Source organism: Barbatula barbatula (assembly GCF_947034865.1).
Source record: "Barbatula barbatula genome assembly, chromosome: 11".
In the NCBI taxonomy this organism is placed as follows: Eukaryota; Metazoa; Chordata; class Actinopteri; order Cypriniformes; family Nemacheilidae; genus Barbatula; species Barbatula barbatula.
The window spans coordinates 17,502,721-17,529,106 of NC_136774.1; the positions used below are offsets into that span (position 1 = coordinate 17,502,721).

The following is a 26,386-nucleotide window of genomic DNA, read 5'->3' on the forward strand; positions in this document are numbered from 1 at the left end:
AGTAAAGGAATATTGTTCTTTCTCGAAAATATTTTTGTGATTAAGCAACCTGCATGGGCCCCAATTGCGTAAGTGCGCTTTTCTCTCTGATATCCTTTTCCCTAGAAATTGTAATTTCAGAAATTTTAATAAAGGCCAAACAATAAGCCCAAGAATGCAAATGTGACAAATGGAAAATCACAGTAATTATCAATTTCAGGACTTTCCTTTGCATACGGAGACGTTTTGTTTAATATTTGCATGACTACTTTGAGAGTCAGACAAGATGGACTAATGCTGAACTATACAAAATATGTGAAATAAACAGATATGGAATAAAGGCATATCCTTCAAAGTTAAACACACACGGGCAATGACGTGTTAAAAGTAAAAATGCGCTTCGGTCATAACAATGATGTATCGATCATGCCAATTTCAGTTTCTTTTATACAACCTTATGCAACATTTACCCTTATTGAATCAGCTTGAAGGAGCCAATGCGCGGCTGCGGTGTGTTTTTTTTTGCGTACTATGTTCCTCTCGTTGTGCACGTATCAAAGCTGAGAGCATGAGATCAAAGCTCCACCCATTGACGTGTCATTTCCCCTTCACTCTGATTCTGGTACATTCCAACAGATCATAACAACACCGTTATTGCCGTCCTTGCACTTTCAGAAGTGTAAACACACGACCAAACGCTTTTGTTTTACACTAAAGAGAAAGTGCTTTTATCAACAGCTTTGCTTTAGTAAAGAGCGTCTTCCGTAGCCCACTGCACACACACATTTACTTCATTTTGTCCAAAGACAGAGATAAATCCCTTTTAACTGCACGTGTGAGCATGTAAGCACATTCTTTATTCTTTACATAAAGTAAAACAAATCTTGAATTGGTTGGTTGAATTTGCTTGGTGCATTCATGATCTCATCGTGACCTTGCTGTTGCAGCGAGACTGAGATACGCCCACTTATTATAATGCATAACCTTCTAGAAGAGTAATTGCGAAATTATGGGTTGAGCGTGATTAACAATTAGCAGCTTGATTTTTCAAAACAAACCTAGCAGGACACAAAGCAGGAACTATGGCGAGAGGTTGAACAATATATTTTTTTAACTCCGCTTTTTCAGCACGTAGGCTAGTCTAAGCCAGAACAAAGGTTTTACACTCACTGAAATCTCGCAAATCACAGTAGGCCTACTTGAAAAGGACGTTATAAAGGGGCTTTCATCAAAATTTAAAACGGGTCGCATAACCAAAATGTGGACCTAGTTTTTACACGACAGTGAAGTTTTACTGACTAGTTATTTAAGCTTGCAAGAGCCTATGCATGGTAACGCAACATTTCGTCATCCATCGCTGTTTGACTGGCGTGATGTGAGCGTTTGTCTCCATCTAGGGAACAGATTCAAAATTGTCTTGTTGCACGTATAGATTTCAACTACAGTACATCTCCAATTCAAGACTAAACAGGGAGTTCTCAGTCAATCTTTTTATTTTTAATTGTGCAGGGCATCAGAAGGCTGACACAATAACACAAAAACAGCTAGCTGAAAAAAAACATTAGGATTGTCTTTCACAACATGAAAGGAACATGAAAATCCCAATAAATGAGGTGGTTAGATGAAATGTCAAGTAAAATACACCGAAATGTTTGTATGTTGTATTTTACAACTCAGTGCAATGCCAGATGTCTGACATGAAACTCTTACAGAATCAAAAATTGGACCGGTGTTGTGCGTTTGTTCCTTAATTTTCAAATTTGATTGTTTTAGCTATTAGTAAGAGCGTAGTACCATCAGCTCCATTTAAACCAGTTCCAGACAATTTTGAACCCCCAAACAAAATCAGTGTAATAAACGTAAAAAGACCACAGATTCCATCTGGTGCTACCAAGAGCACAACTAAGATCTATACACGAGACAGGGTGGGTTTAATATCTCAACCACATACATAAATAACCACAAATATAATCTGTATGTTATGGATTATAATATCACAACAGGAAAAAAGGAATGATTCAGAAATGAATTTGGAAAAAATAACTGGTAATACTGATTTCTAATAAAAATATACTCCCTATGCCTGCATACACATCAGAATACAGAAATGTAGTCTCTTGCTAAACAGAATATTACAATACTTTAAAAGTGTATAAAAATAGAGTCTTTAAAAGTTTTCTATTTTATCTGCTTTTAAATTGTTAATTTGGGTGGTTCTTCTGATCTGTGTGGAATGTGAGTGGCCGCTCTCCATTTCAGTGGCACATCCGTGATGTCATCTCTTTCTGTTTAAAGAAACACACACTGCATTAGTGCCCCAATAACCATCAGACAAACCACATCACATTATGTTCAGCAAGCATCAGGTAAATAAATGGCATGCACAACTTTCAATGCTATCCTTTTTGAAAAAAAACAAAACAATTCTTTCCTTTCAATGTATCGATTCATTTAAATATGGTGTGAATAAATATAACATGTATACAATCATGCTGCCTTTGTCTTACTGTTCTATACCATTATAAATACCTTAAAACACACTGTGCAAACAGTGACACCAAACTACTGATGTCAGTAACAGGATCAGCCCATGACACCTGACCTCAGGCATTCAGCCGTGACTACAGAGAGAATTAATGACTGCGTCTATGGGGCTGGATTTTCTGCCTCATGAGCTCAGACGCTCATTAACCACATGTACAATTACAGCGGCTGAAATATCAAACATGCTGACTCATCTTGTTCTTGCAGCCCTGACAATTAGTAAAGGCTTTTTGAAACGGGTTTGTTAGCTACTAATGCGGTGACACAGTAGCATTCGTTCCTTTATCGGTCAGTCCTTTGTTTCTTTACTTCTACACTCAAACAATTTAGAGTTGTCCACAACCTTCCACATGGAATCAGACAAATCTACAAATAAACATCTAATTGAAATATTCATCTTATCATTTTTCTCTAAATCTCACACACGTGCTTACCAGAGGCTCCAGTTCTTTGTGGTCTATGAGGCTGAATTCATTAACGAAGTAATAGAAATGTTTGTAACAGGTGTTCACATGGGCTTCGGCTCCCATGTGGCTCACACGGTCAAAGTGATGGATGTACACATGCACGAAGACACGGAACAGACGAGATAAGATCTTCTTTGCTACTTGCATGAAGGTCTTGGGGAAGGGCGTACCTAAAAATAAACAAAACGATTCATTACGGTCACATCAAGTGACATACAAAATGACAAGTTCAAGTGCAACTGTATTATTTAAGTGTGTATGAGGTTTAGCGATTTCTTGTTGTTACTGTAATCAGATTCAAATATAGGAAAGAACCTCAGAAGGGATATTATTAGATTAAGCAACACCATGCGAGCGTACTGATTTCATTAACTCTCTAGTCTCTTCTCTCATCTGCACAACATCTGGAAATGTCTCATCTGACGCATGTGCTGTGACGGATTATAAATCTTAGCATCATATTTCCGCTCTGGCATATTAATAGTGCCCCCCCGTGTTCTGTTCCATATGCAGAATACATCTCTTAATATATATTCAATTCTGGTGACTGTCTTGCTGCATTCTGAGAACCTGTTCCATACACAGGTCTATTTATAGAGCACTGTAAATTATATGACCCAATTTGAAAAGCAACACAGATGTTGAATGGAGTACTGAGGATGAGACAATGCTAGGGGAGGCTGGGAAATTCCCAATAGCAAATACTCACATCTAAAGGTTTAACTTTTATTTGTTTGGTAACTTGTGTCATAAATACTGTTCTAAATAGTCTACATCTTATATGATGGTTTTTTTTTTTGGTTTGTGGTGTCCTTACCAACATTAGTGGGGAAGATATGTTCATTGTTGATCTGGACCTCAATCCACTCCATTAGCAGACTCATGTACTTTGGTGCAGGGAGAGCGGTTGGCTTCTTGTACTTCAGTTCATCCTGCCAACGGTATTCGTACTTGGGACCCCCGGACATAACTGGACAGGTCTGGTCCGTGCAGGAGTCGCTGATGGTGCCGTAGATGAGGTTGATGCGATTAAAGAAGTCCACTACGTGAACGGCCACCCAATCGTTGAGATCCTCGCCGTGAGGCAGCTGAACCGCCTGCTTCAGGTCCAGACCGGCATTTAGGGATGCCTGGGCTTTCTTGTGCAGCTCAAAGCGCTGCGTGCCGGGCTCAAACTTGCGCTTGGGCCGGAATGTCCTGTCCTTGTTGAAGACTTGTTTGAGGGCCATGGACATATTTGCTGGGGGGGTGCAGGGTTGTTGTGTAATGTTGAAAATGAACCCTTTGTTAGCGAAAGGTGAATGAAATAAACAGATCAATGTCGTATGTAGAGGCTTTTCAATATCACCAAGGGAACTGCCGATGAGGATGAATGCTGAAATAAAAAGAAGGAAAACATAAACTTTTAATGTTTGTATGTGCTCATTTTGCAATCCATTATTATACAGATTAATAGACACAACATGTCAAAAGAGTGCCTAACATTTTTGTAATATGTGACAATGAAATAACTTTATATGTTTGGATTTTTGTTCACATTTTTGCAACTTTTCAAAACCACATTCTTCAAGCCAAGGATTATTCACTGAGCTTTACAGCCAAGTGGCATAAATTGTGCAGTAAAAACCTGTATTTTAGATAGGAAAGCACACTTAACCAACACTATCTTTGCAGAAAATCTTTTGAATTATAAAGGAAGCTATTAACCACAGACTATGAACGGGCTTTGTTTAGTTGAATAAAAAAGAAATATCAGTTTACACTGCGCATGTTGTACACAGAGCCTTATATATATAGATTCAAATTAGGGGAATTATTGAGCAATTTCCTGTAGGGCACCATGGGTGGCATTTACTGACCACGGCAGGGAGGACGATATTTACGCATTATGATGATACACAACATAGACATATTCATATTGCAAACTTTACCCTGAAAGTTACGAAAATAATCACATATTTGTAAATGAATGACTGGCAGTACCGATGTAAAGCGAAACAAACTTGTTGCGCGAGATGCTCGTCTGTTTAAACGCTCATTCCGTGTGACGATGTTTTTAATGGCGCGAGCACGACTGACACGCGTATTAAACTTTCACTAAAACACAATAATGAGATAAGAAAACAAGCTCTGTCAAATCTAGACTCAAATTAAAAAACTGTATAAAATAACTACGCTGTTAGCGAAATGGTGTCGGAGCCTACAGTAGAGAAGTTGAAACAAACTTACCAAGCGAGCGCCTTTCTTGTTCCGCTTTGATGTGGACCGCCTTTTTCAGCCACCCTCTGTTTGAAGATTATTCAATAACGCTTTTTGTTATTGAAATCACATTGTACTTGCGTTTATTGCAGAGTTAAAAGGAACGTGGCCTTCTCACTGTAACGATTATTTAGTCTACACGACTACACTGTCTAAGGAAACCACAAGCCCCGCCCTACTGAACAAAGTACACTTCCTCTATAGAACATTAGTGGAAGGCCTTTGTGAAGGAACATAAACGAGGTGGATGATATAAACACATTTTACTGTTATAAACTTTAAAATAATTACATGCGTTAGATATTTCATTGGCATATTTATATATAATGCAATATAGTAATATAATATGTTTTTATCAATTTACCAAATTATTTGCACATTTCTGTATTACAAATATGCATTTCTGTTGTCTTAAAAAATATTTTGTTTATAGGTTAATTTTCTTTCAATGTAGCTTATTTAAAGTTGCAAAATAGCAGAAACATTAAACAATTCATTCAAAATATAAAGAAGTTTTTTTAATAAAACTCCAAAATTGCAGGAAACTTGCAGACACACAATATCCAACAGAAAGCACGAGATTGTGAGTTTGAATATCTGATCACATTGCATATTTAAATATTTAATCATACACAAAATATTATAGACATAAGCAATAGAAAGTATTTATTACTGATGGCAGCAGGCATATTATTGAAAAAGTCACTCGCATTCTTCTGACGGAGAGTTTTATAAAAACATATAGTCAAAAATATTTTCTTCTTGTGTTTTTATTGTGTTCTCAATTCAACTAGGGGGACTTTCACCGTCTTTTTTCATGTACTCTGGTATCTTTTTGGCAATGGAGTAATAGAAAGTTCTCATCTTCTCCTCAACCTTTACAAAGCCTGGCCGGTCTTCATGCCTGCAGAAGTTAATCAGAAGTTATTTATACTCCCGAATCTTTACAAAAAACACATAGATGATTTGTTCTTGTAACTGTGTTGAGAAAATCACTTATTACTTTGGCTAAATTAAAAAACATGTTTTGGATAATATTTACTTGTATGTCCAGCAGTCTTTCATCAATTCATACATGGTGTCAGGGCATCCAGTTGGGCATTCCATACGATTTCCACTGTCTATAAAACTCATTACTTCTGGGCCTTTCATTTTCTGCGCAAAAAAAGTGACAATTCAATATCATGCAAGCAACCCATTTAAGTTGGCACTTAATAGGTTGACCACGACGCAGCATATGCTCACCTTATACGGTTTCCCTCCATAGGTGAAGGCCTCCCACATGGTAATGCCAAAGCTCCAAACGTCACTTTTGCTGGAGAATTTGTGAAACTGGATGCACTCGGGAGCATACCACTTTAAAGGCCATTTTCCCCCTGTACGTGCCTGTACACATAGAAATCACACTCAAAATGAACACTGTCTACTTACGGGGCTGTTTTCCGATTAAACAAGGTCGTACACCTGTGAGCAGTCCCACCTTGTAATAATTGTCATCTGCACCCAGCGCCTTGGAGAGACCAAAATCACTGATCTTGGCGTATTGCTGGTTGACCAAAAGTACATTACGGGCAGCCAAGTCTCTGTGAACGAAGTTCCTGCCTTCTAAATACTTCATCCCCATGGAAACCTGATGCATTAACATCACTATGTTATCCGCAGTGATTTGGTCCCTGAGAGAAAGCATATGATTCAACACCAAAAAACAACACCATGGAGAGAAGTGCTTATTGTGCAACATTTTAGTGTCAGTGTATTTGAACAAAGCAACTATTTGCTGAAGTAATCTACATTCACATAATGATGAATTCACCTTTTGCCGGAGAGAAACTTGTTGAGTGGGCCAGCAGGGGCCATCTCCATGACCAACATGAGTGCTTCGGCCTCACAGAGCCCAATCATGCGCACAATGAAGGGATCACTCAGCTGATGCATAAACTGTGCCTCTCGCATCATTTCCTCCTTTACTGATTTGTCGTTCTCGTTTTTCAACACTTTAATAGCCACATCGATCTGTTTGCTGTGTTTGGAAACCATTTAGAGATTGGAATCAGTTAGGGAACTAAATTTGAGTTGAATAGTATGCAACTATAACTAGAATATCCTTATATCACAAAATCTATCTTTATACTAAGAAAATATATTTTCTTTTTAATTAACTGCTAATATATGAAATCATTAAATATATTTGAAAATGCACAGAATAATACATTGCTAATATATTAAAATATATTGAATAACAGGCTACATAAGGAAAACTTTTCATATTAAAAAAATATAACTTGATTCCAATATAAGGAAACATTAAAGGCTATCTAATACATTGCATTTTATTTTCGGGTAACGTCATAACCTTTGACATCCTTTCTGTCCCACCTTTCCATTTTAAAAACACCTTTCTTCACACTGCCGAAGTTGCCTGATCCAAGCTCCACCTCGTCGATCATGAGCTTGTCTCTCTTGATGAACAGCGTTTTCTTCTTGCATTCATTCGGATCATCATAAGGACTGATGAAGGCATCATGGTCCATAGGCAAATGTGGACGAGACTCGGCTCCTGGAGGTTTGGGAACTGGACCACATCATAACCAATGTTACTTGTGTGAAGTTATTGGCATGCTCATGAAAGGTTAGAAGCCAACAGGTGACTTAACCTCTGCTTAACTTAACTAGTTCAAACATGTTAGATAAATGAGACATAAAGCACCTCTTTAAGCAAGATGGATCGGGAAAGTCAAACACTTTCGAGCGCTTTTCCACCATTGAGCCGAACCGTTCTAAGCACAGCCTGAAACGGTTACAGTTATTTTTCCACGTGAGCCTGGTTCGACACGACACGATTACAAACTGTTCTCGGCACGGTTATCTAACCGTCTTGAATCGTGCGTGTTACCAAGGCAGCGCGTAATGCGTTTGTGTTTACATTCTACCAAATTGCGTAATCACCCGGCTGGCATGGAACGGCGAAGAGTGGAACGATTAAGGAACGAGAACGATTCGGCTCGATGGCGCAAAAGCTAGTTTCACCTTTCAAGTTTTGTTGTAACACTGCAAACATACCCGAAGGTGGCGGTGTGTACCCATTTCCCCTTATCCTCTGGAATAGACAAACAGAAATGCTCCTCAACGATCAACGTCAAACACAATATTGTTACATGCGTTTAAAATTAGGCAACATAAGGGATTGTTTTCAGTTATACTTACCGGGCCGTTCGAGACAGCTGCAGGTAAAATCGGAAAAAAGAAAACGTATTTTAATAAACAAAAATCAAAGCTGTCTTAGAAATAGGTAATTAAAATAGGCAATAGGTAAACAGAAAACGTGTTTTAATAAATGCTGTGAGTATTTTAAAAGTCCATACCTACTGATGAATTATTTTGGTTGACACATGGTTCTCTAAGTACAGTCACAAGACCATCTGGTTTCATCTTTAGGTATTCAACCAGCTGCCCTCCAAAAGAAATCATTATTAAAATAAACAACAAACATATGGGTAATGACATATGACCACAAGGTTTAGTTGTAATTCAAAAGTTAGAGAATATCTTTATCACCTAGACATTTTGGCATTTTATCATGTATACATTTTATGGAGGTTTCAAAAAAACATTCAAATCATTTTTTATTTATTTCCATCTAAAACTTGCATTAGTTGTGTACCATGTGTATGTGTATTCTTTTATCTTCGTTTTGAATATCTACATCAAAGATTTTTTAAAGCTATACAGTTCAAACAGGAAACTCTCTCTTGTTTTTATTTAGCTAAATATAGGCGTATCATTCAATCCAAATACACAAAATGTTGTGAAAGTTGTTCTGTTCAAATGTCTTTACCTTTTGAAATGATCTTGACTCATATTTTCCCTTTTTTAACTGAAGAGAATATGAGATAAAAGAGTAAAGTTTACCTGCCAGACAGTGTCAAATTTAGTTCCCTCTGGCATCGCATATTTCCCCGATTTGTCGTGTAAGATCTGATAATGGTATACTGTTTTCCCGTATGTCACAGACAGCGCAAAGGTGCCAAATTCTTCTCTTTCTCTGACTCTGGAAAACAGATCAAATTAGACAAAAGATTAATTGTTTAGTTGAGAATTGTTTTTTAGATCATCTTATCTGCTTTTCTAAAGGACCATGGATACCACGATGCTCAGGATGCCTTTTGGAGCATTAATTTAAAGGGATACGTTACCCAACAATGAAAATTTTGTCATGAATAACTCACTTTCTATCTGTTTCAAACCTGTACACATTTCTTTGTTTGGTTGAACACAAAGAAAGATATTTGGAAGAATGTTAGCAACTGACATTTCTGAGGAATTAATAACTACCATACTAGAAAAAAATTAATGGTGAGGTGCCCCAGAACCTTTTCTAAATTTCTCAAAATATGCTCTTTTGTGTTCAACAGAACCAAACAATATACAGAATTTTTTCCTTCTGTGGTAGTCAATGATATTTCATTATTGTGTGAACTCTCTTTAAAGACAACAATGATTGTCTGATTTGCTCCTAAAATCTGCCTGTTTGTAGCAGGAAACCTTTAGTCAATCTAATAAGTAATAAAGGCTTTCGCTCACAGGAACTTTCCGTCCGGCTGAGATCCTGAGTACAGCCGTCTCTCCCCCTCCTGTCGAGCGATCTTGCCATGGAACCAAGGCATTTTTTCATGCGCTGTGGTGGCAATCAGTTTCTCTAGCTGTGGGGCCTGGCTAATGACCGCTTGCTCCAGCGCTTCACCCTAAGGAAAAGTAATAAACAATCCTTCAGTGCCAGACGATTTGTAAATCTCTCAATAGAACGTCTGCTGTGTGCCTCTAGAAAGCATATTTATTTTCAACAAATCCAGTGGATAATATATGGTAGAAAATATACTTTTGAATAAGGAGAGCAGTCCGTCGGTAGGGAGGAACGAAGATCGTCGGTATACTGTATGTCAACATGTTAGCTGTTCTTTTTGTGTTATATAAAAATCTTTATTAGGAGATTAAAATGATTCTACAGACTGACAAATAAATAAAAAAATTACAAATATTTTATGTAGCCACTCAATTTTTATGGGCTTTTAAAAGCTACATGCATATTTAAAGAATAAACAAAAATGTTATAAAGGTGTAGCATAAGTTTGACTTTTTGTGTTTATAATGGTAGTTATAATGGTAGTCTAAGATGACATATTGTATCAATATATTGTTAACATATATTGTAACAAATGTATCTAAATTGAATTAAGTTAAATTCCAACTGTCAGTATAATGTGTTTATATCAGAAGACTTTCTTGGTATATATCCTTAAAACATCATTAGAACTACTTAAAGTGATAGTTCACTCCACCCCAAAAAATTAAAGTTCTGTATTCATTTACTCTCGTCATTTCCAACCTGTATGAAGAAGATATTTTCAAGAATGTTGTTATCCAAACAGAAACGACACCCCTTCACTTGCATTATTTTGTGTCCATACAATAGAAATGAATGGGTGCCGGCGCTGTTCGGTTACTAACATTCTTTAAAATATCTTCTTTTGTGTTAAGTGAAAGAAAGAAACTCATACAGGTTTACATTGACAAGAGAATGAGTAAATGAGGACAGAATTGTCATTTTTGGGTGACCTATGTCTTCTCTTTAAACCAAATTTTACATCAAAATGAAACTTTCAACAATGTTGTAATGTAACATTTTCATTGTCTTTGCTTGGTTACCCATTCACAAAGTCTCACCTCTAAATTCCAGGTCTGGCGCACATATTCTCTGAACATGTTGTCTCTCAGGCTGTCAAACACTCCGGGTTTGATCTGCGTGTCGGCCGTTCGCAGGCATGGCTTCCTAAGGATGCACACCAGCCCGTCTGTGTCTTTGCTGTAATATTCGCAGAGCTCCGCAGGTCCACAATGAGGCTTTCCACCCGCAATGCAGTACGTCCCGTTTAACTGTTTCTCTATAGAGTAGTGATAAAAGTCCAGGTTCCAAACTATGGAGAGGACATAGCCGCCCAGACTGCGGAGGCACTGACGCAGGAGGAAGTGACCGTCTCCCATGCCGGCCAGCTTCAGGTGCTCCTCGGCCTCCAAGCGACTGATGCTGCCATAGAAGAACGGGAGCTCCGCAGCAGGGTCGGACATGGTGGAGGTGAGGAGGAGGCGGTGATGATGTTCCACAGATCAGAGACTGTGAAAAATACTGCCGTTTGAGGCAGAAAGAGAGAAAAGAGAGGTTGAAAAAGCTGATGAGGTCATCAAAATGGGGCATTCTGTGAGATCAGATCTGTGAGATGCGGGATGTGGGAAGATGTTTTTTTCTTTAAGTGTCTTTTGCTTTGTTTTCCTCTGTTTCTCACACATAAAAATTGCATTTATTGACCCCCATGCACCAAAGAAATCACATATTGAGTGTAAATTGTTAACACAGCTGTCTAGAATAATATAACAAAATGTGTTAAAGCTGGTGTGGTTGATTTTAGTGTTGCTTTGCAACCGGCAAAGTCTCGCATTCGGTTCAAATCACCACAACAGGAAACTTAGACATATCCTTCCCCCGCCCCCGCCAGTGTTTATATGACAACCTCTCCACCCTGCGCAGGTGCTGATGCTTCAAGAACGTTCCTAAACCGTGTCAACAGACAAATGCTCTGTTGAAACGCTTTTCTGAAGGACAGAAAGAAAAAAGGACAAGGTGCAAACGTAAAATGAAGTACTTGTAGGAAAGGCACAAAAGCGCAGCTCTGGCACCATGGAAAATAAGAGACAAATAAACAATCTATGTGCTGTGATGAATATTTTCCAGTTGCAGAAGATGTGTAGGAGAGTACAAGGGCAATGTTCAAAGTATATGGATCCATGACACACGCACACGTATATTTATTAAATGAATGTAGACTCAAGTTTTACAACCAAATAAAAATCCCTACTCCTTTATTCATCGCCTTACGACGCCTTTCATTGGCTTCATGCAAATGATCGGACAATGTCTACCGGAGTAAGGTTGCACATGTTGTGAGGTTGAATCACAAGGAGCATCATAAAATAAGAAGACAGATGCTCCTCCGTTGCTATCTTTGATTTAAACCACAGCTTCCTGGACACAGAGAACTTCTGCTGCCCACACCTGCAGGGATGACAGTTACAAACTCTTAAAGAAAGACCGTACCACAGCCGCACACACACTGTCACGGACCACCACAGGCCACAGCAAAGACACTGGGGGACAGTGAGATGTGAGAAATATGAGGTATCACTTGGCAAACATTTATCATTTGATTCCATTGACATGTGTGCTAGAATTTATGGCAGTTTTGTTTTAGAATTGTTTTCATGTTTTGTCATGATTTTTCCAGACACGCAGTGTAGGTGGAGAGGGTAACAGGAGTCACAAGATGACAACAAGCCTCCAACTCATGTTTCCTGAAACACTGCTGCATAACATGTCGGAAAGCAGCCCACAAGTTTATCGGTGTTTGAAATTATGTGAACTTTTGCCAGATTATGGTAATGCTGAATTAGACACGCCTACTCGCCCCAAAACTCCGCCCTCAGTAGACATGCACACTCAAATTAATTCGAAATATGGTGTCATCTTAAAATGACTGGTAAGATAAATCAAATCAACTGCAAACTCAGCTTCACAAATACCTTAACAAAAAGTAGAAAAAAGCATCACTATGTGAGAAACTGGTAAACTAGCCTTTCAGTTTCTAATACAGGGCCTCTGTAAAAAGCCCAAAATGATTGACCAACGTTCTGATGGGCTAAACAGAATCTGCAGATTACAGATACAAGAGTGATAAAAAATGTATACTTCAATTTAAAAATATTTTATTCACCCACAGTTATTCAAAACCTGTATGACTATCTTTGTTGAGCACAAAAAATATTTTCTGAAATGTTGAAGTGGGTTTCTGTACATACAATGGAAGTCAATTGTTTGGAACCAACGATCTTCAAAATGTATTTTGTGTTCTGCAGAAAAAGTCATTAATGTTTAGAATGACACAAAATTGTAATTTAGGGGAAAATTGTATTCTTAATATTTCCAAGCATATAGCACACGATAGAAAGATTTGTAAGGTCTGTTTAACAATACACAATTTTAAAATCTTTTAAATGTAGAGGCCAGGCTCCATGCTTGCTCACACGTTGAGTTGCTGTGTCAGACATGGGTCTGTGTCTGGAGTGGGTCCTCTCTTTCGTGCGTCCCCAAAACGAGGCCTACTTGTTTAACATGTTTATTTAATGATCAAAATGTACTTCATTCAACAATGTATAGTGTTCTCCAGTGTTTAATGGAAAATGTAGCTTAATAGTTTGTTTTTTCCGGTATGAAAGACAGTGACGCACTGCGGCTGGGCCTTCCTCGCAACAGCAGACCTTTTATAACAGAGATTATTTTTACCTTAAACAAAAACATGTCTGACTACACGTGCATTCAAACATCAAGCGACTGCATTTGATGTGCATTAGATGTCTATTTCATCTAATGAGCTGTGAAATTGTATGTCTTTGAACATGCTAAAAATATGTAAGCGATCTTACCGTATTAGTGTTTAAAAGGGTTTCCCAATATTACGAGTTGCGAAGAGTTAGAAATAATACATTTAAAGGTAATTCATTTGTATTAGAGCATCAGTAATTCATCAGTAAATCATTTAATCATTGCTGTACATATTTTCCTTGTTTAAAAAAAACATCTATACTATGAAGTCTCAAATTTAAACTCAAACCTTCTTCAATGGAAAAAACATTTGTTTTGTCAATCATGCAAACTACAAAGTAAAGTACAATCTTCTTTATCCTTATATGTAAAAGTCTATTTGACCGTTTTAAGACTGCACACTTTGTTTTTATTAGTCATTTTTGTCTTACTTTCATTTTGTGCCCATTTAGATGATCTCACAGGACCACTGAAACATCATGGGCATTTTGGATTCGTGCCACCAAACTCACACAAATTAAAACGTATGCCCAGTATGTTAAAGATTCACTGCTCTATATATTGTGCTTTGAGGTTAAATAATTCATGCTGCTGTAAACTTTCATTTCCAACATGCTCTTTTTTATGAAGTGTTACCTGTTTTGTAAAATAACATCAGTTGGTTAAAAAATGTCCTTGTCAATGGATTAGTAGATAAGACGTTTTGAATGGTAAATACAATCTTTAGAATGCTTTATTGCTCTGTGGTGAGTGATAATATTTGATCTTCGCTGTGAAACAAATTCATCATTGTATTTCATTTTAAAAATATTAAGAAACAAACTTTTCAAGAGGTTATGAACTAATCAAATGGAAATTATATACGATGTACTGCTCTAAACTGACCTCCATCCTGGCTTTTATGAACTCATGATAGTTCTATTAAATAATATTTTTATTAAAGATTTGCTTAATAGGACTAGGTTTTATAAATATTACTATATTTTTCAGTGATACATTTTTTTATTTTACCTCTAAAGCAAAAAAGCTAATTATTAAATGCAAAATATAACAGCAGTGTTTGCCCAGATACAGCACTTCTGCACGTTCATTTAAAAAATAGTTCAAACTAAAATACTGTTTAAAAAATATTTACATTTGTGTGAAAAACAAGCTTTGTTACATCAAATCTGCCTGGATAACTCCCATAAACATTGCTTAAGATGCATACGAGTATCCAGCAGGATGTTACAAATTAAGTTGATATCTGCAGTCATAATTTAATGTAATAGTTTTCTGTCAGTACGGTATTTGACCTCCACTGAACTCTCAGCTGTGAGTTTCCAGCAACTTTTCTCTAATATCTCACCTCATTTGCACATGTTACATGTCTGACATTTTGATTAGCCTTGAGCGTTTGTAAATTTGCCTGAGGATAAGATAAGAACAGACGGTTCTTGGCAGACGGAGCTAGAAAACGGCAGAATAATCTTATTTAACACTCACCGTGGCCTGTAGCTGAATCCAGGGAGACAGAGACAGAAAGAGAGAGACAAAGAACTGGTGAAGAAGAAGTATAACAAATGTATTTAGTCTGCTGAGGTGATGAAGCTCTGTGATCTGGCTTGTACGCTAGACGGTTTCTACGCTTGCCAAGTCTTATTGTCTATGTGTGTGTGTGTGTGTGTGTGTGTGTATCTGTGTGTGTGCGTGAGCTTAAGAGAAAACGTGTGCATTTGTTTCTGTGCACACAGGTGAAATGTGTGGGCTGTTAAAGTCGCTGAAATTTGAGTTCCCTTTACACTTCTCAGAAACTGTAACTTTTTCACCCAAGTCTGATGTGCAGCTTTGGGATGTGGCTTTTTTAAAAGCCAGGCTCCAGACTAATGCCTAAAACAGGTACAAAAATGTGGTAATAATTAGCATTAAATTGGTTTATGGATCCATTGATGTATTTAAACAATGAGCAATTCATAGTGGACATAACAAATACAAAGCTTTTTTATTAGTGTTCAAAGAAAAATAATCTATCCTAAGGAATTGGTCAAAGGAGAGTTGTCAGAAATTTGTGTCAGGCATGACATTCATTTCTGGATAATTACACGTATTAATTTCTTTGCTTTTCCTCAAACTCATGACTGTTGACGAATACACATCTGGTATCCTGCTCTCTAAATAGGTTTAACGCAGTGGTGTAGTCTAGTTTATTGTAGTGAGTAGTGGCTAGTTAGAAACAATTTAAACAATATGCCAACAATCCCCTTACAGTTATGTTAATGAACAAATATGATCATTTTATTAAAGAATACGCAGTGGTTTTTGAAAGTGGGGTGAGATAACAGCAGAAAGTATATACACCGGTAAACAGAGAAACACGATTGCGACTCCACAACGCTAATGCGGCGGAGGGGGACCCTGCCTGGTGTTGCATGAGCCTCGTCGGGCTCATTTTCTGTGACACCTGCTACAGCTGCAGCGTCACCCAAAGCAGCAGTAGCTTCAGGGGCAGTGGCGGAGCTAGGGGGTGGCCAGGGGTGGCCACCACACTCATGTTTGCACTTTTAAACGGCAAAAATGTATTATCAAATATTGGTGAAGGTAGGAGAGCTGCAATCCTGTCTATATGATAATATTCCGAAAGTGAAACTCTCGTCATGGAAACTCCCGTAACATTTGAAACCCATTCGGTGATGTTCTGTCCGGCTCGCGATCGCGGGTCTCAAATGCTGATAGGTCCAGTCATATATTATTATACACCAAACACCTATAGACAAACTATAAGCCTTGCCATCATATCCGGGAAATAAGTCCGTAAATTTGTGTAAAATCACAGGCTTCACTTATCCCATACGATTGCGCCACATGAAATACAGATGTGGGGAAGTAGCCTAATTTCACAAGGTCCCCAGATAATAATCCTGTGCGAAGAATATCCCGTTGAGATATTAATTAAGTTATCTTTTTATCTGTTTTTAATGTAAGTTGTTTGTACTAGTAGTACTGTACTTGTTTTAGGAAATTTCTTGTAAGTTTGCTGAAGTTTTATTTTTTGCACTTGAAATAAAATTCAACATGCCTAAATAACTGACATGATCTGGTCCTTTTTCCATCAGAAATAGGAGCTATGAATTTTGGCTTCAAAGTGAATGTCAAAAGTTTTATTTGATCAAATAGTTTTGAACAACATAAGGGTGACTATATATTTTTTAACAAAAATATTGTAGCAATCTTACATTATACATCATTATGATTATGAAAGTGTTTTAGGGTTGGACGAGTGTCATGTTTGGCTCTCATCCAACCTTACAATTGGGTGCATGATGAGATTTTCTGTGCCACCCCAAAGTAACTGCTGGCCCCTTCCCGGCCACCCCTATGAAAAATCTCTGGCTGCGCCACTGTTCAGGGACAGGTTTACAATCAAATAGTGTATGCTTGCCTTTCCTGATCTCCCGGTCGCATAATGGTTAAAAAGGCAGTGCGTCCCATTATGGGGACATAAATCGACGTTGTTACGTATCTCGCGCTTTTTCTCGTGGGTATACGGCGTATACCTGTTTTCTATTTAATTCAAATCTAAACCACGTGATTGAAAACAATCTTTCAGCGATCTATTTTTAGAGTGTGCTACACACTCTGTCCTGCTCGGTCCTGGCAGCCTACTTCCCCGTGGCGATGACGGCGTGTGGTTAAAAATCATTACAAACAAATTTAAAAATAACGGGGACACGAACGGGATTTTTAAAAATTAGGGGGACGTGTCCCCCTGTCCACAGTGGAATTTTCGCCTCTGTGCAAGCGTGCTTGTTGTTGGGTATCCGATATTCAACAGCTGATCGAGGCAGCCTCCTCTGAAGGCCCTAAACACGCGTTCATCAAAGTGAACGCAACAGTGGGACGCACAGAGCGCAATTGTTCTTCGCGGTGGCTCCTCCCGGCGGTCAGTTTCTGTAATTGCTGCGAGCGCTGCTCTGCAAGTGACGTAAGAAGTCTGGTTCGTTTTACACAAAAGATTCAGATGAACCGGTTAAAAAGGTTTCGAGTCATCTCTCAAAACGTTAGAGATTACGGACATATTTCGATAAATGCAGCCTTTTGTTTCGTTCGCTTTAAATGCGTCATAATATCGCCAAGTGCACCGTTAAATGTTTCTTTACAGTCAAGAGATTTACAAACGTTTCGCGAATCGGTTCGCTCGAATCTCTAAAGTGAACCGATTCAATAGAACGAGGTTTTTGGGAATCGAACATCGGTAGAGCGCGAGCAGAACTCACTCAGGTTCTTTAGAAGTAGACTGAAGGCAACAGAGAACCAGAGCTCAATTCACCGGCCCGGCTCGCCTCACTATGTGGCAGAAAACTAACCGGCACTGAAAAAAGACGACAGACCAGACGGAGTTGATCAAATCGAAGAGTCGCCAAATTTCCCCTAGCTGGAGAATTAAACGGTGAGGATAGTTTTATGAACGCCTTCACACATTCACTCTTTGCTTAATATAATGTGTGTGCAGTGCAGTCGTGCACAGCTATTATTCTCAAATATCTTATTGCAAACTTTTTCGCATGCATGTCTGTTTAGCTGTCAAGTTCTTACATCCAGCTTGATGAAAGTAAACCGATGCAGACAGCGGCGTTGTCAGACTGGTGATCACTCTAGCAGAAAGGAGAAATATCTCTCTTTGTGGGGATCCGAGTCGCAGAGTTTGCCAGGAGCCTCCGAGGAAAGCTTGCAGTCTCCTTAATGATCTGCAGTTGTAGTATTGCCATAAATGCCTGATTACAGCTGCGATCAAATGCAACACTTAATGTTAGACAAACATGCGAAAATGATATTTGGGTACAAGTATAAAAACGCATTATTTGGTTTTTAAGTGTTTTTTAAAAGTTGGATAAACGATTTAATTTGAATGCGCAAATTGGCGATGGCAGGAGACCTGCTGCCTGTCAGGTAGAGCGAGCGCTTCTGGCGCAACTGTCCGTGCGCGTGTGATGAAGAGAGTTTGGCAAGCTTTGGGGAGATCCTGGAAACTACGAGCTTGACGAATTTCATTATAGTTAGTATCACAGGCTTATCTTTACTCTCGTATTTGACTAGTATACAAAGTTATTTTGAGCATACTAAATGTTTGTCACTTAATATGGTTAGAGGAGCATATTGATTTACTGAGAAATTAGACACATTTGAGCCAAATGTGTGGTGGATTGATGAAATAAAACATTCTAAGGTTCAAATGGTTGTAGATTTTGCATGAGTTTGCATGAACTTTGAAGTTTCTATAGTGAACATATGTTTATACATATGGTTAATATACGTTTTTTGTAGTTATTCTGGACCTTGTTTTATTTTTGCAAAAGGACAATGGTAGTAGCAAAGTCCAAACTCATCATCTTTTTGGATAGGTGACTACCCAGTGTTATCACTCTATGCTGGTGAACATTATGACTGTCACACATCAGGGAAGGAAGAATATTCACCGTTTATGACTTCTGTCATATTTTGAAATACAAAGTATGTCAAATAAACTACAGTCAGTGAAAAGGTGTTAAGAAGAATCTGACTGGTTCTGAGGTGTGTGGTTTAAGAGCTGACTAAAATGGTCATAATCTGCAGACGGTCATGAATAGCTCTCACATTATGGCCACCGCTGATGGATTCAGGGTTCATTCATGGTTGTTACATAAGTCTCTTCTGTTCTTCTCTGTGAAAAAGTGATAATAATCTTAATTCACTTGTTTGTGCTTTGTTTAGTCGACACAGAGTGCAATGAATCCATTGAGAAGACTTATATGCCAACGTTTTGTTAATATCATCTCAACTCCTTTGGAGGTTTTCCCAGTTTGGATCCTCTGGTTTGTGTAAATCAAGTCTTGTTGTTAGACATTGTTTGCGGATGCCAGAGACCTGTGGCTTTTTCTTTTTGCTACAGCTCGCTGTCAAGCTAAATTGAAGAAAGTTGCTGCCTGCATAGCATCCAAATGGAGATGGCCAGGGAATGCCTAGTTTCCAGAGAGGTCTGGAGCGGCGAGAGAGTGCTTTCCAGTACATTGGACAGAAAACAAATGGGGGGACAGAGAGATTTCTCCATTGCGGTGAAAACTTTACATTCAGTCATATGGGTTTAATTATCTAAGTCTGGCTCGTGCCTGATGGCTCCTTGACTTTCTGGTGTAGTCTGACAGCACAAAATGCTTCTCACCATCTCAGATCACACGCGTTGTTGTACCTCATGTCTGATTTACCAGATAACAAGTCTTGTTGTGAAATTCCGTGTCACATCTACTGTGTTCTATGTTGACACACAGTGTGTAGCTCACAGATGCTTCTCGTTCTTGGTTTGCCGTCAAGAACAGCCAACTTCAGCTCCTTCAAGGCCACAGCTGAATCTTTTGGATGAGATGTCTTCCTGCAGCGTCTGTGGCTTGTGCTCTGTTGATCATTGGCTCGGCATTTTATCTCGAACCAGACTGGATTGTAAAGAGAGATCCAATGGAAAAGTTTTATTTTCCTCCCTTCACTTAATTTCTGTTGTATAGCATAATGTTTGCTTTGAAGTTTCTGAAACACAAATAAAGAACATTAAAGAACAACCTTGGATGTTTCCGAGCTCAAGTTAAGACAATTTTTTAATTAATCTTGATGATCTTACTATAAAACAAGTCTTTGGCATGAGGTAGTGTTAAAGGGGGCTTTGCAGAGCATGAAATAACAGGAAAAACCATGGGAGGACGTGGGGGGGGTGGTGGATGGATTAAAGGGTGTGGAGAGCATAGGGTCTTGTAGTCCATCACTATTTGAAGGGCACAAAGGCCTCTTAGTGTTTTAAAGCTGCTTGCTGCATTTAAGCTCTTTCAGTGCAGCTCATAGGAAATGAGGGGAACATAAAACCAGCATCAACCTGTTTTCCTCTGAGGCCTCTTTTGAGTCTTGACCCATTTGTTGGTGTTACATTTTTTAGATAGAGAAGAAAGCGGGCACGCAGGCAGTTAAACATGGCTTATTTTAAAGCAACAGAATTCTTGGATGACTCTTGCACAGTGGTTTCAAATAACTTTCCAAAACAGTTTTTTATAGAAATTAGACAAAGCCTGCACACACAAAAACGTAACTTTTGTCTTTGCAAGTCATCCCAGATGGACAAACGAGTGTGTAAACCCTATTTTGACTTCGTCCCCCTGAGATTTCTTCATCAGGAGGCAACTTGTATCCTTATGTTGCCAAATAATTTCCCATCTGTTCTTGATTACCTTGGTTTCTCATCACCCATCTGGGCTGGTATGGCATCTCTGTTTACCTCTTCCCAGAATGCACTTTGTGAATGCAAGAGTAAGTAGACTGGGGCATGGATAGCATATTCATAGCTGTAGTTTGCAATATGTAGGCAAAGCACACTGTAATAAATATGGTATTATACAATGTAATGTGTTAAAAGTAAACTTCTATTTCCAGAAGTTTAACCAAACAGTTCTCGGCCACCATTAACAACCATAGTAGGAAAGATTGCTTTATAAATGTATTTGTTCTTCACGAAAGAAGATATTTGGAAGTTCTGGGGAACTTTGAACCTTCCAATGTCATTTTTCCTACTATGGTAGTCAATGGTGGCGAAGAACTGTTTGGTTACAGACATTCTTCCAAATACTTTGTCTCGTGAGTAAATGATGACAGAATTTTTATCTTTGGATGAACTGCCCCTTTTCTTTTGTAGATAAAAATATATAAGGCAGTGCGCTTAATACCTGCATATACATGCATTAAACAGCATGTCGTTCAGGACATATTCTATGCTTGCCCCTTTTCTCTGTTCTTCATAACAGCAGTGCCACGCAAGGCCCTCTTGTGGGCCTTTAATCAGCCTACCCCAGACCTCGGTCAGAACCATCCCCCCCAAGCTTTCCATTTCTCTTTCGTTCTTCCAGATTAGACTAAAAAGAGAGGGCCCCCTAGTTCGGAAAGAGTGTTTTTACTTCTCATTAGATGTGAAAGGAGTGATAGATTAGCTCAAGTGCAACGAGGCAAACAACAGCCACCCAAGCTAATATGTTTGACCGTTCCGTGGGGAACAGTTTGGCCAAGAGACTCCCAATTCTCATGTTTTTCTTTTTCAATAGGGAGGCTCTTGAAATTTATGAGTCCTGGTTCTGCAAAGCTCTTCTAAGAGGCAAACCGAAAGGATCCACACAGAAGTGAAGCCGTCATGGTACCAGAATTCTGTGCGTCACTCTGGTGAGTGTGGGCCGTCAGAGGGCAGAAGACATGTTGGGACGGAGGGCTGGGCATCGCACTGAAGCTTGCTGTAGTAACCATGGAAACGGTGTGGAGGAGTTTAGCATGTGTTGGCATCATTGCCATGGTTGCCAGTGGAGTGGCAGAGAGTTTGAGTGAGGAGGAGTTTGCTCAGTCTCAAGGTGAGATTCCTGTTTACTATGCGGTTTTATTAATGTGACATGAAGTTCTCATGCAAATAAAGAAACTTCACTGTGTTCAGTGAAGATTATTTTTTAAGTATATTTAAAATAACTACTAAAATAAAAATCTCACATATTATAAAAGGAAAATCTCCTATCAAAAAAGCTAAATCGAATTCTTGCACTGAAAATGATACGAGAGGCTTTATAGACTGTTTCATAGGATGCACGCGTCTGGCTGAAGTTTACTTCCGGTTTGTACTATTTTATTTGATTTACATATCAAATATTAATTTCTATAGTTATTTTATTGAATAATAATTGCTTTAAATAAACTGTTTGATGAATGGGTCACAATGCTGTGACCTCACAGCCATTACAAGAACCAGCCAGACCCATTGATCCAATCAGAGATCTGACTGTTTTTATCAAGCTTTTTCTCTAAGATGGTGATCAAGACTAAACTGTCAAACTTCCACAAGGCACCAATGGTATATTTGCGAGTTCATATTGAATTTTTCCCTTTTAGCTTCCAGGAAACTGACCACTGTCTCTTTTCATACAATTAGTGACCCAGTTATCCTTATTACAAGAGTTTTAAATATCAATATGCCTTACAGCACTAATCCATTACGTCATTCCAAATATCCAAATCAAAATATTGAAAAAGAGACAATCCTCATTCACATTACATAATATGAACATGAACAAACAAAGGAAAATCTCATACTTTTTCATTGGATGCACGTGTCTGGCCCGAAGTTTACTTCCGGTTTGTTATTTTTGATTTAATTTACATTAATATTAATTTATATGTAATTTTATTTGTATAATAATTGTTTTAAATTAAAAGTTTGTTGAATGTTATTGCATTTAATCTTTTTAATTACCAATTTGTTGAATGGGTCATGTCATTTTGTTGCATTAAACCATAGCCAAGTAACGGTTCTTCTACTGGTAACCCAAAATAATACTGACTAGACATACTTTAAACTTGCTAGCTAATGAAATTCACTTGTTATTTCTTTTGCATGTTATCAGAAATAATCTGCAGGGACTCTATTCTTTGCGAATGTTTACCAGAAGTTAAGTTTGGGCCACAAAAGCGTGCATGCGCAGTAACGTTTGATTATGTTGCTGCTTTGAAACCGTCTATACTGCACAAGGGACTTGCTAATGACAGATCATGAAAGCTGTCTGATCCTGTGACACACAAAGTCGGAGTCTGAAAGTAAAAACAACTGTCTAGACAACCAGGAACATATGCACAATGCTGTAACCTCACAGCCATTACAAGAACCAGCCAGAACCATTGATTCAATCAGAGATGTGACTGTATAGGGTATTTCCATTAATACATTTCTTTTTTAAAAGAACTTGCCAAAACAACTTCTCTGGAGCCGGGAGGGGAAGACTTAATCAAGCTTTTTGTCTAGGATGGTGATCAAGACTAAACTGTCAAACTTCCAAAAGGCTCGAGTTAATATTTAACTCTGCTTTTTTTGCTTCCAGGAAACTGACCACTGTCTCTTTTCATATAATTATTGACCCATTTGTCCTTATTACAAGAGCTTTAAATATCGATTTGTGTTTGCCTACAGCACTAAACCATTACGTCATTCCAAAAATCCAAATCAAAAAATTTAAAAAGAGACAATCCTCATTCACATGACATAATAGGAACATGAACAAACATGTGGACCAAGTGTGTGAGCCTTTCTGTCTGCCTGAATATTTGTGTATATTTAAAGGTGGATGAGACAGGTATGTACACATGCTGTAGTTGTGAATGGAAATTAAATCAATGTATAATGCATTCAGAGGGGTCACCACAAGCGTATTTTAGTCTCTCAGACGGAATTACACAAACAGGATATGGATGGCTTTTTGCTTCAGTGGTGACAAGGTCTCCGTTCAAGAAAGACTTCTTAGCCTGGCATGAGGGTGAATTTCCTTCTCCACAAGTCTGGACTCACTCACTGACTTGATGCAGCTGTTGCACATCTGGGAAAGGTAGAGAGACATCCCTCTGTCATTCTCTCTCTCCACGGGTTTCCACGGGAATGCTACAGTAAAAGGGGCTTCGGTTCATTCCCCCATCCCCACCCCCAGCCCATTAAGGTTGTTCTTAACCTTCTAAAATAAACTCTGGGCGGCTCCTGCTGTCGGTTTTTATATGAATCAATGGAGAGGTCTTTATTCTTTTAATGGGTCTCTGTCTGTGGAGAGAGGTTTATGAGGAAATAATCCAGGCGTTCTCCACCTCTCTTTTCCTTGTTGAGATTAAAGGGAGATCAAACGCTCTGTAGGATCTCTGCTCCCTGTAGGTGTGAGCGCAGGGAGGACTCTTCCATCAATTGTGGGCTTGTGTTTACTTAAGATAGAGCCGGTTGATGGTGGTAAGCGGGCTGGGTGTGTGAGTTGTACACTTTCATGCTTTGACATAAAAATCTGTCTTCAGTTACTGCATTTAAGATATAGAATATTGTTTAGTAGATTTTTTTACCTAAAGTGAAGTATATTGTTAGGCCTACTATAAGGACATAATAAGAATAACTTTCTTGACTTCACCCCAAATGAAAATTTGTCACACCATTGGCATTTCAAACCTGTATGACTTTCTTTCTTCTGCAGAACACAAAAGAAGATATTTTGAAGAATGTAAGTAAGTGTAAGTGAAAACAGTTGATCTCCATTGACTTGCAATAGTTTTGTGTGCATACAAAAGAAGTTCTGTGAATATTTAACAGGCAAAAAACTAACCCATCTCTCAACAGGTATTGTTCTGTCTTTTGTGGAAACTAGGGTATTAGCACCTATTGTATTATAGCTCCTGTATGACAAGTTGCTTTGGATAAAAGTGTCTGCTAAATAATTAAATGGGGAAAATGGAAAAAAACGGTTTCTGTTGAAAAATATTAATTTGTGGCTTCTGGGTTTAGGCAAAATTATTTTCAGCATTAAAGACAAAATATCATGTCTGAACCTGGCATATGTCATTAAGTTTCTATAAGTTTAAAACGATCTCCAAATCCAGCGCTATATCCACCGTTTATATAATAACATCCATCACTGAACAAATAGACACAGCTAAACTTCACTATTGTAAGAATAATGATCAGCCCATTTTGACGCAGCACAGATAACTCTGATGGAAGTGGGTCTTGCTGGTCGGTCCTAATCATATCTGGCTAAAAAATTCGCAACTTTTAATTTTACAGTACAAAGTCAAGTTTTAAATAACAAAAATATATAAACATTTTTGAACGCGATGCTACTGGTCTAATTGGATTCAATGATCTATGCTAAGCTATGGAGTGTTCTGGAGTGTTCCTTTAAGCATGAGAAGCCAGCACGTTTAACAGTGTAAAGAAGTCAGAATGCATGACATAGCATGATACCCGATCTTAAATATTATACTGTATATTCTTCAAAGTTGACAAAACAAACCTTTTGAGTTGAGAACTAAGCAAATAGATACATTTAAAATATACAGTCTTTCGGTTAAGTGGAACTAAAGTACTGATGACACATCATGCACTTCACTTGTTTTCATCCAATCAAATAATATAGAAAATGGGGATGTCCCTCACCCGTAACACCAACCGACTGTTTCAAATACACAGAAACAAATGATAAAAACTCAGAGTTATGATGTTAATTCTAAGTGTACCGTGCTATTTAAGCCCAGGAGTGAGCTTGTTCTTCATTTTAATGATGGACCTCCATCTGTTGAGCTCCTCTGCTGGTGGGCTCGAGTCCACACAGGTTTCAAAAATCCAAAGAAAACACGTGAGGCTCAGAGGAAGCTGCTTTTTCAATTTATTTCACTCAATTACATTTATCATCAAACCGTCTCCATCTGAATAAATGGCTTTAGGAAAAGAAAGATAACACTATATAGAGCCAAACTCTCCTTTATGGAAGTCTTATTGAAATAGACTTTTCAGTATTTTAGTATTTTATAACCTTGTTTGTTATTCTCCTTTTACCATTGTACACAATGCCACATTTAATATAAATCACATGCTTAGACGGGCGGTGTATTTCTACAGCTTTGTAAAGCAGAATTCCTACAGTGAATTGTTTATTATTGCCCTGCAAGTCATGAGAGGTTATGGAAAGTAGTGAAACAAGCTAAATGAAGGTCACACACATACAAGTCTAGTCTCTGGACCCAAACAAAAGAGACATTTCTGTCGCCCTGCTCTGTTTAAACTGGCTGAATAAAGTAAACAACACAATGGAACAATCCTTGTTTCACATTAGGGACACTGATCCTGGCATGATTTTTGCCTGGAGTATTTGAACTTATTAAAGAGTTT

At 38.2% G+C, this 26,386-nt stretch overlaps 3 protein-coding genes across 3 annotated transcripts in view; 1 reads left to right on the top strand and 2 right to left on the bottom strand.

The window, feature by feature from the left end:
• Positions 1-1,399: 1,399 nt before the first annotated feature.
• On the bottom strand, positions 1,400-5,463 carry mob3a (MOB kinase activator 3A). Its single transcript, XM_079468094.1, has 4 exons — positions 5,220-5,463; positions 3,808-4,365; positions 2,958-3,160; positions 1,400-2,264 (listed from the first exon to the last, which is right to left on the bottom strand). Exons 2-4 carry the CDS (start codon positions 4,223-4,225, stop codon positions 2,235-2,237), a joined length of 651 nt encoding a protein of 216 aa, XP_079324220.1. The 5' UTR covers positions 4,226-4,365; positions 5,220-5,463; the 3' UTR covers positions 1,400-2,234.
• Positions 5,464-5,495: 32 nt separating this feature from the next.
• zap70 (zeta chain of T cell receptor associated protein kinase 70) lies at positions 5,496-15,368 on the bottom strand. Its single transcript, XM_079468499.1, has 13 exons — positions 15,163-15,368; positions 10,971-11,430; positions 9,831-9,991; positions 9,159-9,297; positions 8,612-8,696; positions 8,454-8,470; positions 8,310-8,346; positions 7,626-7,821; positions 7,063-7,269; positions 6,730-6,922; positions 6,495-6,635; positions 6,292-6,404; positions 5,496-6,153 (listed from the first exon to the last, which is right to left on the bottom strand). Exons 2-13 carry the CDS (start codon positions 11,370-11,372, stop codon positions 6,036-6,038), a joined length of 1,809 nt encoding a protein of 602 aa, XP_079324625.1. The 5' UTR covers positions 11,373-11,430; positions 15,163-15,368; the 3' UTR covers positions 5,496-6,035.
• Positions 15,369-17,886: 2,518 nt separating this feature from the next.
• Positions 17,887-26,386, top strand: part of adamts10 (ADAM metallopeptidase with thrombospondin type 1 motif, 10) — a 32,161-nt gene continuing 23,661 nt past the window's right edge. The window contains exons 1-2 of the mRNA XM_079468504.1: positions 17,887-18,103; positions 21,765-22,061. Coding sequence (XP_079324630.1) covers positions 21,959-22,061 — 103 coding nt within the window. The 5' untranslated portion in view covers positions 17,887-18,103; positions 21,765-21,958. The remainder of the gene's footprint in view (positions 18,104-21,764; positions 22,062-26,386) is intronic.

Coding starts and splice junctions, on each gene's coding strand:
- zap70 (XM_079468499.1), bottom strand. CDS start 11,372: ATGTCCGACCCTGCTGCGGAGCTCCCGTTCTTCTATGGCAGCATCAGT. Junction 7,822..8,309: donor GTACACACCGCCACCTTCGG/GTATGTTTGCAG, acceptor GATGTGGTCCAG/TTCCCAAACCTCCAGGAGCC. Junction 6,405..6,494: donor ATGGAGGGAAACCGTATAAG/GTGAGCATATGC, acceptor TTTTTTGCGCAG/AAAATGAAAGGCCCAGAAGT.
- mob3a (XM_079468094.1), bottom strand. CDS start 4,225: ATGTCCATGGCCCTCAAACAAGTCTTCAACAAGGACAGGACATTCCGG. Junction 3,161..3,807: donor TATCTTCCCCACTAATGTTG/GTAAGGACACCA, acceptor GTTTATTTTTAG/GTACGCCCTTCCCCAAGACC. Junction 2,265..2,957: donor ACAAAGAACTGGAGCCTCTG/GTAAGCACGTGT, acceptor TTCTTTAAACAG/AAAGAGATGACATCACGGAT.